We start from the raw sequence: 19,994 nt of genomic DNA on the forward strand, positions 1-19,994 counted from the left end.
GAATAAATATTGTAATTTAAATATAAACATATAAAAATATAAATATATATATATATATATATATAATATATATTTTTTTTTTGTATCTTATTAAAATGGCACCTGCATGAAAGTGCAAAATAAAAAAAGAAACAAATATAGTTTATACATTTATAATATAATTGTTTATATATTAATGTGTTTAATTTATTTTTCATTTTTAAATAATTAAAAATAAGGATGTCCTATTTGTTACATATATATATATATATATATATTTATTTATTTTATTTATATGTGTATGTATGATGTTAACCATATGAAGAATAAACACAATATTTATATTTCTATGAATAATTATATAAATAGGAACTTTTTAATTAAATTTTTAAGACATTATTTTATAATTTTTATTTTACCCTATTCATTAATATATACTGGAAATATAATCTTTTATATATTATGAAAATGTTCAAAGTAATATAATTTTTTTGTCCACATAATATTTTTCAAAAAAAAAAAAAAAAAATATATATATATATATATATTTATTTATTTATTTATGCATATGTATATATTTCTTTTTAATAATGTGTAAAATAAAATGGTAATATAATTTTGTGAGATATAACATCCTTCTACATTTTATAAAAAAATAAAATAAATAAAAGAGCACAAAAATATATGTACTCTTCAAATTAAATAAATAAATAAATATATATATATACATATATTTTTTTTTATTTTTATTTTTATTTTTATTTTTATTTTTTTTTTCATTTTTTGAGAGAAGTCGCTTATTTTTTATAATGTATGGAAAATTTTTGAAGGGGTCTATTTTTTATCTCTGTATGCTTTTTCCATTTTTTACATGTGAGTGTAATAATATAAAATTAAATGATAAAGAGAATATAATTTTTGAGAGTTATTTTAATAAAAATACAAATGAAGAGAATGTATTAAACAAAAAGGTAGGGAAAGAAATGGATGATCGATTTGTTGCACATAAATCTATGGAATTAAACATTAATCATCATAATATTAATAATGATAAAGATTTAAAAAATAATGAATATCATGATTCTTATCATAATTGGAAGGATAGGAAATTTTCTGATAGTTTAAAAAGACATATGGATGACCTAAAGATATTAAATAATGATTTAAAAGAACATATAAATAAAAAAGAGAGAAATGAAAGATATGATAATAATGATTTACATAAATATATAATAAAAGAGATACAAAATAATAGATATTTAAATAAAGAAAATAAAAGTAGTGATGATATAAAAATATTAGAAGAACATTCTAAAAAATTACAAAGAGAAATACATGAATGGTTAGAATCTGTTAATAATATTGAAGAGAAATCAAATATTTTAAAAAATATTAAAAGTCAATTATTAAATAATATAGCTTCTTTAAATCATACACTCTCAGAAGAAATAAAAAATATTAATGATATAAAAGAATTACAACAACAGCAAAATAATATATTTTCTGAGAATCTATTATATTTTCTTCCTTCTTCATCAGATTATGTCTTAAATGAAAACAAAAATAATATAAAAGATAATATAAATAATAATCATAAATATAACATTTTTAATTATTTACAAAACATTCAAGATAAGGATAACAACAATAATCATCATCATCATAATAATATCCATAGTGGTCATTCAACTCATAATCATATTTTATTAACTTTTATAATTTTTTTCTTAATACTTTTAATTTTATAATACAAAAATATTTTTTCATATTATAACCATAAACAAATGAAATATTAAAATATATATATATATATATTAAGTATTAATGTATTTATAGCTATATCTATTTTATAAAATTATTATCATTTTGAAATAACCATACATGGTATTTTTTTTTTAAATAAAATATAATTTACACTTTTAATATTAAACATATAATATATATATATATATTTACATATTTACATAATTGTTGTTTTTTTTTTTTTTTTTTTTATAAAATAATAAGAATCTCCTAATTAAATAAAACCCTTTTTATTGTAAAAAAAAAAAAAAAAAAAAAATTATAAAGTCATATGAGATATTTAAAAAAATATATTATAAATAAAAACATTAACGAATTCAATCATTATAAATGATGAAATGTGGATGATAAAAATAAATAATTTTTTTAGGACTTACAAAAATGAAAATATATGTTTTTAATTTTTTTAAGAAATATATAATTAATAGACAAAGGTATAAATACAAAAAAAATAAAAATAAAATAAAATAAAATATAAATGTATATTCATATATATATATTTATATTTATATTCATATATATATATTTATTTTTATATTTCCTGTTCATTTTTGTCAGGATTGAAAGAAGGGGTGGTTTTTCTTCACCCCAGATATTAATTTGTCATACAATTTTTGATAATTATGTATTTTTTTTTTTGGATTATATTCATTAATTGTATGTTCAAATGTTGATATATGAATATCTGGTTTTAATATAAATAAACATGTTATAGATCTTTTGAGTTTACATAGATGAGCTAATTTATTTTTGGTTGTTACAAATGTATATGGAATTTTATATTGCTCACAAAAGGAAGGTAAATGACAAATAATATTAATAGGGAATACATCTATTGCTATAAGAACTATACCATTATATCCTTTTCTTATACATTTAATTACTTGAGTTAATCCTATAACTATTAATTTTTTTTTTAATAATTTTTGTTTTTCTTCATCTAATGAATTATTTGTTTTTAAGATTTGAGAACTATTTAATTTTGCATAATATATATAATCTAATATTTTTAAAACATTTTTTAAATATTTCTTTTTTAATATTGGTTCACTTATTTTTGATATATAAGAATTTCTATTTTCTTCTTTTATTTCTTCTATAATCTTTTCATAACCTTTCTTTTTCTCACTTTTTTTATTATCATTGTTAATAGAGACATCATCATCTACACTATGATCTTCTTCATCATTGCTTACATTACTCTCATTATTTTTTTTTTTTAATTGATTTATATCTTCTGTCATATTTTATTCAAATTATAAAACAATCCTATTCAATATAAATAAATATATAAATATATTATATATATATATGGAATATTATTTATTTTTTTTATTTTAATCTTAATTTTAAATAAATACAAGTTTATCACTATGACAAATTATATATATATTAAATATATATATATATTTTTTTTTTTTTTTAATATGAAGGAATTTTTTTTAATTATTCATTTATAAATTTATTTATATTAACAATATGAATTATTATTGTTTATTTTATCAACATTAAACATATTTATTTTTATATTTTAACGCTTTATCATTATATAAATAATTTTGAAAAAATATATAAATATATAAATATATAAATATATAAATATATATATGTATTAATTAATATATGTAAGAAAAAAAATATATATATATATATATATAGATATAATATATAAATGTAACTAAGGATTATCTATATCTATAATATATAAGTATATGCATATAATATAATATATATATATATAACAATAAAATAAATATCCTTTGTTACCTTTTTTTTTTTTTTTTTTTTTTTTTTTTTTTTTTTCTTTTCTTTTTTTTCCCTTTTTTTGGATGTGAATAAAATATATGGGAATAAACAAAAGGAAGTAGAAAATAATAGCATAATATAAAAATTAAAAATTAAAATTAACATACATTATATATATATATATATATATATATATATATATATATAAATATATATAAATACATATTTATAATATATATATTATTATATATATGTATTATTTTAATATGCGTAGAATTCAATTATGCCCTTTTATAAATATTTTATATTTTATATATCTTTTATTTTTTATTATTTTTATTTTTTTATAAAAATAATAAGAAAAAAATTAATTCCCATATGTTTTTTTTGACATATATATATATATATATATATATATATATTTTACAGGATATAACAAAATAAAAAATATATATATTATAATATTATATATATATATATTATAATTATATATTTTTATAAAAACATTCTGCAAATATTTATTATTTCTTCACATTTTATTTTGTTTTTTCATCATTCTATTATATTATATTATATATATATATAATATATATATGTATTTTTTTTTTTTAATAATTATATATTTGTTTTATGTCATTTTTTTTGTGTTATATATATATATATATATATATTTATTTTGTATATTTTTTTTTTTTTTTTTGAAAGTAATAAAATATATTCTTCATATATATATATTTTTATTGATAATAATTTTGTTTTATTTTAAAAATCATAGAAACTAAAGAAAAAAAAAAAAAATATATATATAAATAGAAAAATATATATATATATATATGTATGTATTATATATTTTTTATGTAAAGCGATTAAAATACAACATATGTTTTATAATATATATATTATAAAATATATTATAAATATATATAAATATATATATATATTGTTTATTTTTTGGTTGTAATTAAATGTAATAATAGAAAATAAAACTTATCTACTTATCATATTTTTTGAATTAATTCATTGAATATTAATATATATAAATATATTTGTATGTTTTTAAAATGAAAGAATAATAAGAAGAAAAAGTAGACATTCCAAAAAAATCTTTCTATAAAATATATACATATATATATATTTATTTATATTTTTTTTTTTTTTTTTTGTGTCATGTATATATATTTATGTTTTATTAAGTTGTTTAATTTGTCTTATTCTTAATATTATATTTGTAGATAGGTGTACGTGTCAATAAAATTGTTTATATATATTATATATATATATATATATATATATATATGTTCATATTTTATTCCTTAATTTTTGTTGTTGTCATGATATTTTTTATATCATACTGTTGTTACCTGTTATCGAAATAAATTTTGTTTGATTTGTTTTTTTTTTGTCAATTTTTTTTTTTTTTTTTTTTTTTTTTTTTTTTTTGATTGTTACTAGAAAAAAAAAAAAAAAATGTGAAAATGGAAAGGAGATATTATCGTGAGAGAAACGATAAGGTATATGAAATATAAGATGAAAGAGGATATAAACATATAAAAATATATACATATATATACATATATATATATATATATATATATATATATATTTCTTTATAGATATATAAAAAAGTAAACATTGAAGATATATTAAAATTCATAAATAATGAGGAATATGAAATTAAGGATAATATTTTTCTGATTCTTTATGTATGTAACAATCTTGAGGAGGGTCATCTAAGGTAAAAAAGAAATATATAAATGAATATAAATAAATATATATATATAAATAAATATACATATATATAAATATACATATATATATATTTTTTTTTTTAATTATTCAGTTATATATATGACGATGTACTTATTTTATATCTCAAATTATTACCCCTGTTTGAAAAGGAATTAGTAAAAAAAATCGATGATATAAATATACAACATAAAAACAAGAAACATATTTATAATAATAATAATAACTTACAGGATGAATATTTCATAAGAATGAAAAGAACAATTTTGAAATATAATTATATTATTTTACATTTGACCTATTTTATAAGTTTAAAAAAAAAGAAAGAAAAAAATGAAACCTTAAAATTGTTCTTGTATTATATACATATGTTGACATTTTTATCATTAAAAAAATATATAGAAATAAGAAATATTATAGATATATATAACACTCAAAGTGAGAATAAAATAAAGGATATTAATTATATAAATAATAATAATTATATAAATAATATTAATTATATAAATAATATGTCTATATATAAAAATAAGAAACAAACGAGTAATATACAAAATTTTTTTATTAAAAGCCACAAGTCTACAAACACTTATGAGAATCAAAAAAAGGTTGAATTATTTTATTTGTCTTATATAAATATTTTATTATCATTTCTAATATATATATATAAATATAAAATATGTAACATTATATTAAGTGAGAAAGAATTTATTCACATTTCTAAATATACTATATATATTATTTTATTATTTAATCATATAAAAAAAAGAAATATGGACATAGAAAAAGATTTTGTAAATTTTTATGATTATGTATATGAATTAATAGTTATTTTCTTAGATAAATATAATAATTATTATTATAATGTATATAAAAAAAATAATAATAATAATGAGAAAAAAATATATATTTGTTTGTATTATAAAAATTTCATATTCTTTTTATTCTCTTATTTAGAGAGATGTAAGATTCTGAAATATATAGAGAACTACATTGTAAGTAAGAAGAAAAATATTTTTTATAACATGACGTTATTAAATATAATCAGTAATACTGTTCATATGCATTTTCTTAATAATTCTTTATACAATAAGAAGGAGGACGACGATTATATTAATTTATTTTTTTTTCAATTAAAACATGAACATATGAAAGAAAAAAATAAAGAAACTGATAAGATAAGTATGCATAATTTATGTGACGTCAACACAATATCTGATAGTATTAATATCAATAATATCAATGATATCAATAATAATAATGATGATAATATTATAAATGTTAATTATTTTAATATAAATAATTTATTATTTTTGAAATTATTAAATATATGTGAATTATTATTAATTAAGAAAAGAAAAAAAAAAAATATATATCAAAATAATATTGAATATTATAATATAAATAAAAATAGAGATGATATATATTTATCTATATACATATATCAAAATATTATTACTATAACAAAGAAGACAATTGAATATATGATGTGTTTTTTTAGAAATGAAGAAGATAGAAATATAAACATATGTAATAATATATATATATCTTATAGATTATTTTATTTGTTTGAATTTTATTTTAATATTATAGTATATATATTAAATCTAAAATATAAGAACATTAATATTGATAATAAAAAGAGTAGTAAGCTAAATATTATAAATAATTGTAAGCATAATAATAATTTTTATATTAAATATTTTTTTGAATATGCCTTATATTATATATATGAAATTTATATATTGATAATATTATTATTCCGATGCACACAAATATTTGATGATATTCTTAATCAGAATAAGGATAATATGTTTGAGTTTTTAAAAAAAATGTTAATTATTAAAAGAACAGATGATAATGATATATTTATAAATAATCTTACTGCTTTAATTTTGAACTTTTTTTTCTCATCTACATCAAATGATGAAAATAAAAAAAAAAAAAAAAAAAAAAAAAAATATATATATATATATATATTCATCCTTTCGATTATGCAACAGAATGTATATCTTTAACTTGTTACATATTCATAATAAAAAGTTGAATCAATTTTTAAAAAATATTGATAATGTTTGTAATAGAAAATATAATAATATAATGGTTATCATAAAAAATGTGAATACATATAGAACTACTCAATATTGTGAATATGAAAGAAATGATATAAATGAAAGAAATGATATAAATGATATAAATGAAAGAAATGATATAAATGATATAAATGATATAAATGATATAAATAAAAGTGATATGCTTATAGATCCAAAAAAAAGAAGTTATACTGTAGATAATAAAATATTACATGAATATAAAAATAACATTAACATATTTTATAATAAGGACAGAGGTTTTTATATAAACATAAATAGTTATATTAAATATATATACAAATTTTATAATGAAAAAAATATCGATTTGTTTTTAAATTATAGAAGAACAAAAAGAATAAGTCCTATAAAAATAGAAAAGGATAATAAAATGAAAATATGTCCTCTGAATAATTACAATAATAAAAACAATATGATGATGATTAATATAAATAATTTTAATGTTAATTATTATTATAAGAAAAGAAGAAGAGATGAATATTATAGAAAAATATATTTTCATTTTATTATTAATTATATGTTAAAAAAATATAAAGAAAATAAAATATATATACCTAATTGTAATCATTGTAAGAATTTTTTACAGATATATATTAACAAGTTACATTATTTTGGCAATAACATATTTAATACTAAACATATTTTTAATAATAATATTTATACATTTATTAAAATGAATGTTAATAAAAAAAAAAAAAATCAATCATTAGAACATTTGATAACTTCTAAAAAGAGATTTCTTATGGGGTCTCGAAGAAGCATGAATGAAAGAATGAGTACTGTTGGATATAATATTTATGAAAGAATAAACAACAACAAATATGATAATAATAATAATAATAATAATAATAATAATAATAATAATATATGTGATAATAATAATAAATGTGATAATAATAATATTAAATGTGATGATAATAAAAGTTTCAATTCACAATGCAACTTGTATAACAAAATATATAATAATCAAAATGATTATATGGAACATGAAAATATTTATTTCAATTTTTTATTTAATCTACATTATCTTCATAATTTAAATGATCATATGAATGAATATTTTATATTGAAAAAGAAAAGAAATAAAACAAAAGGATTTTTTTCTATATCTTTAAATATAAAAGAACGATTATTAGGAAGAAGTAAGAATAACAAATGTGATAAAGATAAAAAATATAATAATATCAAACAATTGTGTGATATTCATATGAATGGTAATAATTTATGTGATTCTATCAACAAAGAGAAACAAAATGTAGAAGGTATTAGAAATATAGAAAATATTAAAAGTATTAAAAATATTAAAAGTATTAAAAGTATTAAAAGTATTCAAAATATTAAAAGTATTAAAAATATTCAAAATTGTAATTTTAAAAAAATGTCCGATTCTACTATAAAAGATGAAGATATTCTTTATTTCTTATTTATTAATTATAATTATTGTATATTAAATTATAAAAATAATAAAAAATTAAAACTGTTTCTATTACAGATTCTTGAAATATTTGAATCATTAATAAGTTATATGAATATATATGAATATATATGTGCATTTCTATTATTTCTTATATCTTATATTGAGAGAAGACCAATAGAATATTTGTATCTCTCAGAAATTTTTGATATTACATATGATGAGGAATACATGAGACCATATTCGAAGGAAAACCAAAATAATAATAATAATAATAATATTAATTGTAATAATAATGTAATAAATCAGTTTAATCAATGGGGAAACAAAAAAGAAATTATAAAAAATACAAAAAATTTAGAGTGTGATTCAGTTTGTTTTAATTCTAATGAGAATCATTTATTAAAAGATAATATAAAAAAAAAAAAGAAAAAAAAAAAAAAATTGGAAGAAAGTTTAAATGTGAATAATATATTATTTAATAATATCAAAATAAATGAATATGATTATATAGAAAAAGAAGTATTACATTATATGTCTTTTATAAAAGAAACTCGAAATAATGATGATAAGAATCACATTTTGAATTTACGTTATAGTATATTTTATAAAAATAAGATGATAATAAAAATATTTTTAGAAATTATTGAAAAAATAAAATTATTTTTATGTTGTAATGTTTTTGATTATTTGTATGAAAATAAAAGTATATATGAAAAATATATAAGTTTGCTTTCTTCTTATTTTTTTAAATTTTATTTTGTATTAATGCATGAAGAAATATATTATAATAAGAACAAAAATAATAAGAATAATTGTAGGATGTATAATGATATAGAAAGTGATATGAACTTTATAGATGCTAATAGAAGGATTAAGAAAGACTACAAGAAGGATAATCATCATAATAATGAAAATATGTGTTCATTTTATAAAAGTATTATGATTATAAAAAATAAAGTCATTGAAATAACTCCTATATTGTCAATAAAATATTTAAATCAATGTAATTTGAATAATATATGCAAGCATGATATATTGTTTGGTTTGAAGGATAAAAATTGTAAGATAAATAATAAAAACAGTAAACATACAAATAATAATATTAATAATAATAATAATAATAATATTAATAATAATAATAATAATAATATTATTAATAATGGTCATAATAATTGTCATAATAATTGTGGATGCCATATCCACTTTGATTGTTATAATATTTTAAGTGAGGATAATTTAAAAAAATTATATATTTTTATCATTTATTATATTGAAGGTATAAGAAAAAAGGAAAACATATTATATAGCTTATATTTATTAATTGATAAGAATATATATAGAGATAAATATTTACATAAACATATAAAGAATTTAATTAGATTTAAAATCTATACATATACAAATGAAATGAACAATTTTGATGATTATGATATGATATATTCAACATATTTTGTATTAATGAATATAATGAATTATAATAAAATGATTAGAAATTATTTATATTATATATTTGATAATATATGTAAGATAAAATTAAATATTATTTTTGACAAGTCTTATTTATTTTGTTTTTTAAAAAATCTAGAAAAAAGTAGTTATGATTATGCTTATATGAAAATATTATATGATGAAAAAAATATTATAAAAAATGAAATAGATAAGAAAAAAAATAAAATGATAAAAATTATTTATAAAGTTAATTTATATGTAACTATAAATTATTTATTATATTTTAAAATTCTGAATTCATGTAAATTATATTTATATTTATATTCTTACTTTTATTATGAATTCTATATTTATTCTTTTAAAAAATATATAAAGAAATATAATATCTATTTTTATTTTGACCGTATCAAAAAATATGTTCCTTCCAATATTTATATTAAAAATATTAAAAATATAAAAAATATAAAAAATATAAAAAATAAAATAAAAAAAAATAGTCAAATGGAAAGGAATCATCAAGATGTTATAAATAAAATGATTATATCGAAGGATATTAAAAATGAGTTAAAGATGAAGGAGTTAAAGATGAAGAATATGAAAATGAAGAAAGAAAAAAAAAGCATACACACTAGTAATATAATCAATGATCATATAAGTGTTAATAATGAATATAATATACAACATAATAAAAAGGTAGTGAATAAAAATATAAAGACAATAAATAAATATAAAAAGAACTCAACCTTTTTCTTAACCGAAAATAATAATAAATTGAATGAATTTTTTGATATAATACAAAATAATAATTATAATAATAAAAATAATGATAATCTAGAAAATAATGTTAATTATATGAAAATATTAAGAAAGGCTAAAGCTAGTAATACGTATATTTATAATATATATGATATAAAAATAAATAATAAGATAATATATAATAAAAAATATTTTAAAGAATATATAAATATTATTAATTTTGTTATATGTATATTTTTAAGTACTAATATTAATAATTTAAATATGAGTATTTTAAATCATAATTATATTTATTTTATATCAAAAATTATTAAAAAAAATTTCAAATTTTATTTTTTCTATTTTTATTATAATATATTTAAAAATAAACAAATATCAAATAGATATAAAAATATTTATAATATGAATTTCGATGTAATATTAAATAATAATCTACAGAATTATTTATCTATATCAAAAATTAATATCAAAAATAAATATATATATGTTTTATATACACTCTCATGTATTTTATCAGTTTATAATTTCCATTATTCTTTATTCAATTATTATTTTTTCTTCTTTTATAAATATATTAAAATATTATCAAAATTCTCAGTAAAGTCAGTTACTATATGTACCTTTATGATTGACACTTGTTTATCAGCTCCATTGGATGTATTAAATAAAGAGAAGCAGAATATAAAACAGAATAAAATATATAAAAATATTCATTATAAGAATGATACATATAAACATACATATAATAATAAAAAGAATATGTCTGGAACGCAAAAACTATATTTATTTAATAATTATAAGAAAGACAAAAAAATAAAGACAAAAAAAACATATGAAGAAGAAGGTTTTTGTTGTTGGGATATATTAATGATAAAATATTATATGAGAAAATATGTAAGATTAGAATTTATAAATATAGATAATATATTAAGAAATAAAATATTATCAAATATAAAAATATTAGATATGTATGTAAAATATATTAATAATACAATATTATTATATATATTTGTTAATTTTTTAATATATATATATAAAAATATGACAATAATAAAAAAGAACAAAAAAAGGAATTTAAAAAAAGAAAGAAAAATTTTAAATATAATAAAATATAAATTAAATATTTTAGAAACATATAAATATTATTTATTGAAAATTATTATTGATATATATTTATTAAATATATCTTATTTATGTAATTATATAATCATAGCCTTAGAATTCTTTTTTATTTTTGGAGATGCTTTATTTTCTTTAAATTGTTATAATCATAATTTATTGACAGATGTGAAATTTTCATATAGAATCCAATTTCAATATTTTATAAATAATTTTTTTAATAAATTGCAAAATGTAAATACATTGTATCATCTTAATTTTTATAAAAGTTCCAATTTGTATTTTCATGATTATAAAAAGAACAAAAAAATCAACAACAAAAACAATAATAATAATAACAATAATAATAATAATAACAATAATAATAAGAAGAACCATTTTAATGATTCAAAAAATGAAAGAGAAATGTGTAAAAGTAATTTTTATCTCAAAACAGATAAACAGGAAGATATTATAGATCAGAATAAAGATATATCATCTAACAACAATATGATTCTGTTTGATGATAAGAAAAAGAAAGAAAGTATTTGTTCAAATAGTTTTGATCCATCTAATTCGTTTTATTTAGATAAATCTAATAATACAGATAATAATTTTAATTTTAATGATGATGATGAAATTAGTAATCCAGATGAATATATTTATAAAGATTCTTTTATAGAATTAAAAAGTATTTTAAAAAAAAAAATGAAAGAATATATTATTAATTATTATAATAAAAGTATTAAAAATATATATTATCTTTTCATATGCTTTAAAGATATAAATAATATTATATTATTTTTAAATTTATATATTAATAAAAATACAGACTTGAAAGATAAATATAATAATATATACATTCAGAGTATAAATAATATATATTTATATAATTGTAAATTATTAAAAATTAATTATAATTTTATATGTATTTTATATTTAAGTTTGATATATATATATAATTATATTGGCAACTTTTTCCATTCTTATAATCATTTTATTGATTTGTATTCAAAATATAAATATAATTATTTTATGTATACAAATAAAAGAAATAATTTTTTTAATTTTTATAATATATATACATATTTAAATAGAAGTAAAAATATGTTGGATCCTCACATGTATCTGACAAAAAATAAAAACAACAATAATGATAATAATAATGATAATAATAATAATAATAATATGTATCATTATAATTATATGTATCATTATAATAACAATATTGGTTGTAGTAGTTTATATGATCAAGTTAGAAACATATGTATTAGACACATTTATGATTTTAATAAAATATTATTACAGAAGAGTTTTTTATTCCTTTCTTTCTTTTTCTATAATTATAAAAATATACTTCCAGATATATATTGTTATAATTGCATACATAAATATTGTACAGGTCCTCAAGATGAGAGAGATTCTTTAAATGTTGATACTTCCAAAATTTATGAAGACAACAGAGGAGATAAGAAAAAAATGAGATTCAAAAAAAAAAAGTCAATAAATAATAATATGATAATACATATAAATGATAATAAAGAAAATAATATTACATCAACGTCATTAAAAATGTTTGAGAATCATGAATCTAAAAAGAATATTGAACATAATAATATGAGGCATACAGATCAATTATCATCAAATAATTGTTACATTGTAGATGCTAATAAAATCCAGATGAATAAAAGTTCAAATAATCTTTTATCATATTTTAAAAGAAAAATGAATATATTTAAAAAAAAAAATAAAAATGATTTAAGTAATACACTCAATAGTAGTTGTCATATAATACATGATGATAATAGAAATGTCGATGATTCTTCATATAGGATATTAAAAAAAACACACAAAGAAAAACAAAAGAAAAAAGAATATGAAATGAAAGAATATGAAATGAAAGAATATGAAATGAAAGATTATGATAAAATCGATTCGCATGATATAGATAATAGTATGAAGAAAAAAGAAAAAAAGAAAAAAAAAAAAAAAATCGAAAAAGATGATAATACAATTACTGTTATAAAAAAAAGTGTAGATTTATTTGTAGATAGTAGTAGACATAGCAATGATGATATAATTAAAAAGAAGAAGAACAAAAAAACTTTTAATAGAAAAAAGAAAAAGAAGAAGAAGAAAAAAAAAAAAAGAACAACAGAACATACAAAAGAAGAAAGAGATATAGAATATGATAGTGATAAAGAAGAAGATTTTTCTTTATTTAAAGATAAGGAAGGAGATATGGTTTTAATAAATGCATATAAATATATGTTAAATTATAAAAAGAAAAATAAAAAAAGAATATATGATTATAATTTAAAAGAATATTTAAATTGTATGTGTATTAATAAATATATATATATTTGTAATTTAATATATAATTGTTTAATATATATATTACAAATAAAATATACATATAATAAAAAAAAGAAAAAAAAAAAAATTACTTTATTTTCATCTATTGGTGGATTCCAAAAAATTAAAAAATCATTTTCTTTATCAACTGATGGTATTAATAAAAATTATATTGTTATTAATACAAAACATTTATTAAATTTAGATTTTGTAATTCTAAATATTTTAAGTTTAATAGAAAATATATATATTAATCTATATAAGAGTAAATTATTTACAGATATGTGTATATTTAATAATATCAAATATATATGCTTAGAAAATAAAGAATTAAAAAAAAAGGATAAAGACTTAAATCAAAAGAAAACCAAAAAAATTAAACAAGTTTATGTAAGACATGAAAAAAAAAAAAAAATTATTAATGACAATGAAGAAAAAATATCTCATGGTTATTATGAAAGTGATTTAGATTATTATTTATCAGATGCTTTATATTCATCAGGAAGTGTGTATAATATACCTTTATATAATAGAAGAGAGACCAAAAAATATGTAAAGGATTTTAAAAATTATGATAATAAAAATAAAAATGATGATAATTATAATAAAAATGATGATAATTATAATAAAAGTGATGATGATTATAATAAAAGTGATGATAATTATAATAAAAGTGATGATAATAAAAGTTATGATAATTATAATAAAAATGATGATAACATTAAATTAATGTTGTCAAATTATAATTTAAAAAAATATAATAAATATACAGACAAGAATCATCATGATGATAATAAATATGAACAGTTTTCAAACACATCCAATATAAAACATAAAAATTATTCTACATTTATTCATTGTGAAAAAAATAAAGAACATACAAGACGTAGTAGTTTAATGAATGAATATTATATTCCAAAAAAAAAAAAAAAAAAAGGATACAAATTTTCAGTAAATGTAAAGGCTATTTCAATTAATGACAAGAGGAATGAGAAAATTTTGAATATCCATCCTAATAATCAGAACGAAGAATTTGATAATTTATTATCAAATAAAAAAATAAAAAAAAAAAATAATAAGATAATTAAAAAAAGCAAAAAGAAAAAAACGTTAAATGATATATCGTTAATAAATTTTGAGAATTATAAAATATTAAGAGATAATTATAAAAACAAACTTAATAAAAAATTAAAGAAGAAAAAAAAAGAATTGTATTATTATAAAAATATATATTATAATGTAAATAAAAAAAAAAGTATTTATAATAAAAAAAGTAGATGGAACAAATTTGTATCAAATATTTTATTTTTTAGACATAAAAAAAAAAATAATCGTCAAAATAATAAGAGTGGTACTATTAACAATAATAATAATAAAATAATAAATTACAACAAGAATAATAAGAAGAACAGAAATAATAATTTAGATAATTATAAGAAGAACACATTAAATGAAAATATACGTATTAATAATTTATTTGTTAAATACAAATCGAAAACCATGAAAAATAAAAATATAAACAAATTATTAAAACTCGATACAGACAAAGAAGAAAGTATAGAAAGAATAAAACATTTATTTATAACATTTAATTATAATAAAGAAAAGAAAATTAATAATTATATACATAATATATTTACATATACTTCATTATATTCAAATTTTAATATTTGTCCAAAAAAAAATATAGATATATTAAATTATCATATAAAAGTAAGAAGAAGTTTATTAAAATTATTATATTCAATATATTATAGACATAATTTATCAGTAATATATAAAATATATAAAAAGATAGAATATATATATACATATTTAAATATATCTTTTTATAATAATTTATATGAATTCGATATGAAAGATATAAATAATAATATTGATATATATTCATTATTTCTTATAATTAAATATTTAAAATATCATATATATAGTAATGAGAATTTATTTAATACATTTATTGTAAATATTATAAATTATATAAATACAAATATTCATAAATTTACTAATTTTTTATGTATGTATGATTATTCAGATTTATTAAATATACTTAATCATTATATTATAAATATTGATATAAATAATAAATTGACATTTAATAAATATAATTTATATCTATTAAGGAAAAATAAAATAACATATGTGCCTATATCAAATATATTATTTTTGCATTGTAATCAATTCCGTTTAAATGATATAATAAAAATTTTATATAGTCATCCTCAATATACTCTATTTTTAAAGAGTATAGCAATAAATAATTTATTATATTTATATAAGAAAAATACTATAACAAATACTATGTATTTACAACTATTTGAATATTTAAAAGTGGATTTAGGGAATAGAATATTTTTCTTTATAATTTTCTTTTCATTTCATTCTTTTCAGTTTTTATATCAGTTTTTTATGAACATGCAAAGTTATATAAGAAATGAATATATTGGAAAAAATGAATTATTTTATTTTAATAGTCATAATAATTTAAAAAAAACACAAACAGAAAATAAAAATATTCTATATAAATATCAACAAACAGAAGACAAATCATTAGAATTAACTTTAAATATAAATCATGATAATAATAAAGAAAATAATATTTTATGTATATCTGAAAATAATAGGATGGATGATATATTATTTAAGAATCAATTATTTGTTAAAAAAACAAACATTTTTAAAGAATTCTTACTTTTTTTCATGGGTAAGAAAAATAATTTATTATTATTAAATGATTATAAAGATAAGAAAAATATTAACAGAAACAATAATAATAATAATAATAATAATAATAATTATAATAATAATTATAACAATAATAATATGAATATTAATAATTTCATTTTTTATAAATATCAAGGCTATGTAAAAAAAACACATGTCTTATCATTAAAATGTTCACTTATTAAAAAATTATTCTTAGAAAATTTACATGATAAATATAAAAATATGTTATTTGAATCTTGTTTTTTTCATAATACAATATTCTGTATAAGTCAACAAGCATCAAAACTTAATAAAGATATACAAATGGATTATGTCAAAATGGAAATTCAAAACTTAATAAATAATACTAATATTCATAAATTAAAATTATTAACAAATAATAATATGGTTAAAGATATTTCAGATAATATCAGAATATTAATGTCTGCTACACGTTCTCCTCTTTTTTTAACATTCAAAACGATTTCTCCTAATTTAAATCAATTATTATATGTCCATCCTTTTGTTCGAAATAATAACATAAATACAAATTTTAATAATACTGATCAAATAAATATGTATATGACGAATAGTCAATTGAATAGCCAACATAATGACAAACAAATTGTAAATAATTTGTCATTTATTAATACTCAAGAATTTACTCAAACAAATCAATATATAAATGATATAAAATGTAATTCGTGTTCAAATGGTATAAATATGGATGAAAATGAGGGAAATATAATAAATGAAGGGAATAAAAATGAAGGGAATAAAAATGAAGGAGATATAATAAATGAAGGGAATAAAAATGAAGGAGATATAATAAATAACCTGAATAATAATAAAGTACATATAATAAATGACCTGAATAATAACAAAGTACATATAATAAATAACCTGAATAATAACAAAGTACATATAATAAATAACCTGAACTGTTCAGGTAAAATAATGGAAGCAAATAAAATGAATGAAAAAGACGGCAAAAATGAAGAAATGGGAAAAATGTTTGAAGATATATCATATATATATAAAGTAAATGATGATGTAAGACAAGATAAATTGGTAATTCAAACGATATATATTTTTATTCATATTTTGAATGAATATAAGTTATGTTATAATTTATTTCCTTATAACATCATAACAAATAAATTTGTAAATATATATTCTTCGAATGAGGAGGATGAAAAGGATGAGAAAAAATGGACTATTGGAGCTAGCCAAAAAAAAGAAAAAGAAAAAAAAAAAAAAAAAAAAAAAAAGTTCATCAACAACACAAAAAAATAATAAGGTACTTAATAATGATGATAAGAGGAAGTTTTCTTTTTCTTTTAGTTTGTTTAAGAAAAAGAAGCAAGATAAAAATATTTATAATAAAGAGAAAAATAATATTGTCCCAAATGTTAATATTAACAATGATGATAAGATTATTATTAATAATAATAATAATAATAATAATGATGATGGGGAGGAGGATATTATTCCGAATGATACTTTGTTAAGTGCTGAAAACAGTAATATTCATAAAAATGAAAATCAAATTGTTAAATATTATGAAAATGAGGACTCAGTTACTGAACAGGAATTTAATGGACATTCAAGAAATATGCATATATCAAATATAAAGAAAAAAAAAAAGAAAAAAAATAAATTTGAAAACTTTGGTGCAGTTATTGAAGTTTTAACAAATACAAAAAGTAGACATGATATAGGAAAGAAATATCAAAATATAATAAAATTTTATCATTTGAAATATTCTAATATTAATGTATATATATATGCATTGAAGAATTTTATTAGTTCGCTAGCTGCATATTCTTTGCTCTCTTTTATTTTACAAGTAAAGGATAGGCATAATGGAAATTTATTATTTGACGAAAATGGAAATATAATACACATTGACTTTGGATATATATTAAATATATACCCAGGTAAAAATATATATATATATATATATGTATATATACATATGTGTGTGTAAATTTATTTTTATTTTATATTTTTTTTTTTTTTTTTATAGGTATATCAATTAATTTTGAACTTGCCCCATTTAAATTAACAAGAGAAATGATTATGCTTTTAACAATAAAAAGTCAGAAAAAACAGTATTTTATTTTTTCCTACATTCAATTAGTAGTCAAAGGGTTAGTATAAAAAAAAAACATACATACATATATACATACATATATACATATATATATATATGTATGTACATTTTCTTGTTTGGGTTTATTTAAAATATTTATTTTTTCTTTTTGTAGATATTTATTATTAAGAGAAAAGAGCGACTGGTTAATTTCATCCATTTTGAGTTTGTCACATTCAGATATAAACTGCTTTAAATATAACACAGTTGAAAAGTTGAGGTATATAATAAAAAAAAAATAAAAAGAAAAATAAAAATAAAAATAAAAAGATATATTTATTATATACATGAATATATATATATTTTTTTTTTATTATGCATTATCATATGTAATAATATATATATATATATATATATATGTGTATATAATCTTTTCCTTTTATATTACAGGAAACGTCTAAAATTAAATAAAAATGACAACGATGCGAGTATATTTATGATAAATAAAATTCATCAAGCATACAATAACATAACAACAATTTTATATGACTACATTCAGAATATTCAACAAGGCATTCAATGAAAAGTTAAGCAACAAATCTTATTTTTTTCATATAACATTGTATATATATATATATATATATATATATATATATATATATATGTGTGTGTTTTTTTTTTTTTTTTTTTTTTTTTTAAATGACATAATTTCTTTGTTCATTTGTTTTATTTTATT

The 19,994-nt window shown here is 15.6% G+C and overlaps 3 protein-coding genes across 3 annotated transcripts; 2 read left to right on the forward strand and 1 right to left on the reverse strand.

The window, feature by feature from the left end:
- Nucleotides 1-788: 788 nt before the first annotated feature.
- On the forward strand, nt 789-1,727 carry PADL01_0418900 (apical merozoite protein; the record flags this gene model as incomplete). The annotated part of the gene is made up of 1 exon (XM_028685310.1): nt 789-1,727. One exon carries the CDS (start codon nt 789-791, stop codon nt 1,725-1,727), a length of 939 nt encoding a protein of 312 aa, XP_028536822.1.
- Nucleotides 1,728-2,336: 609 nt separating this feature from the next.
- On the reverse strand, nt 2,337-3,026 carry PADL01_0419000 (60S ribosomal protein L7ae/L30e, putative; the record flags this gene model as incomplete). Its single annotated transcript, XM_028685311.1, has 1 exon — nt 2,337-3,026. The coding sequence occupies one exon, from the start codon at nt 3,024-3,026 to the stop codon at nt 2,337-2,339; it is 690 nt and encodes a 229-aa protein (XP_028536823.1).
- Nucleotides 3,027-5,003: 1,977 nt separating this feature from the next.
- On the forward strand, nt 5,004-19,841 carry PADL01_0419100 (phosphatidylinositol 4-kinase,putative; the record flags this gene model as incomplete). Its single annotated transcript, XM_028685312.1, has 8 exons — nt 5,004-5,039; nt 5,142-5,263; nt 5,369-7,108; nt 7,278-18,234; nt 18,464-19,103; nt 19,193-19,316; nt 19,434-19,538; nt 19,709-19,841. 8 exons carry the CDS (start codon nt 5,004-5,006, stop codon nt 19,839-19,841), a joined length of 13,857 nt encoding a protein of 4,618 aa, XP_028536824.1.
- Between the last annotated feature and the right edge of the window lie 153 nt (nt 19,842-19,994).

This window comes from Plasmodium sp. gorilla clade G2 (assembly GCF_900097015.1).
Source record: "Plasmodium sp. gorilla clade G2 genome assembly, chromosome: 4".
Taxonomy (NCBI): Eukaryota; Apicomplexa; class Aconoidasida; order Haemosporida; family Plasmodiidae; genus Plasmodium; species Plasmodium adleri (nom. inval.).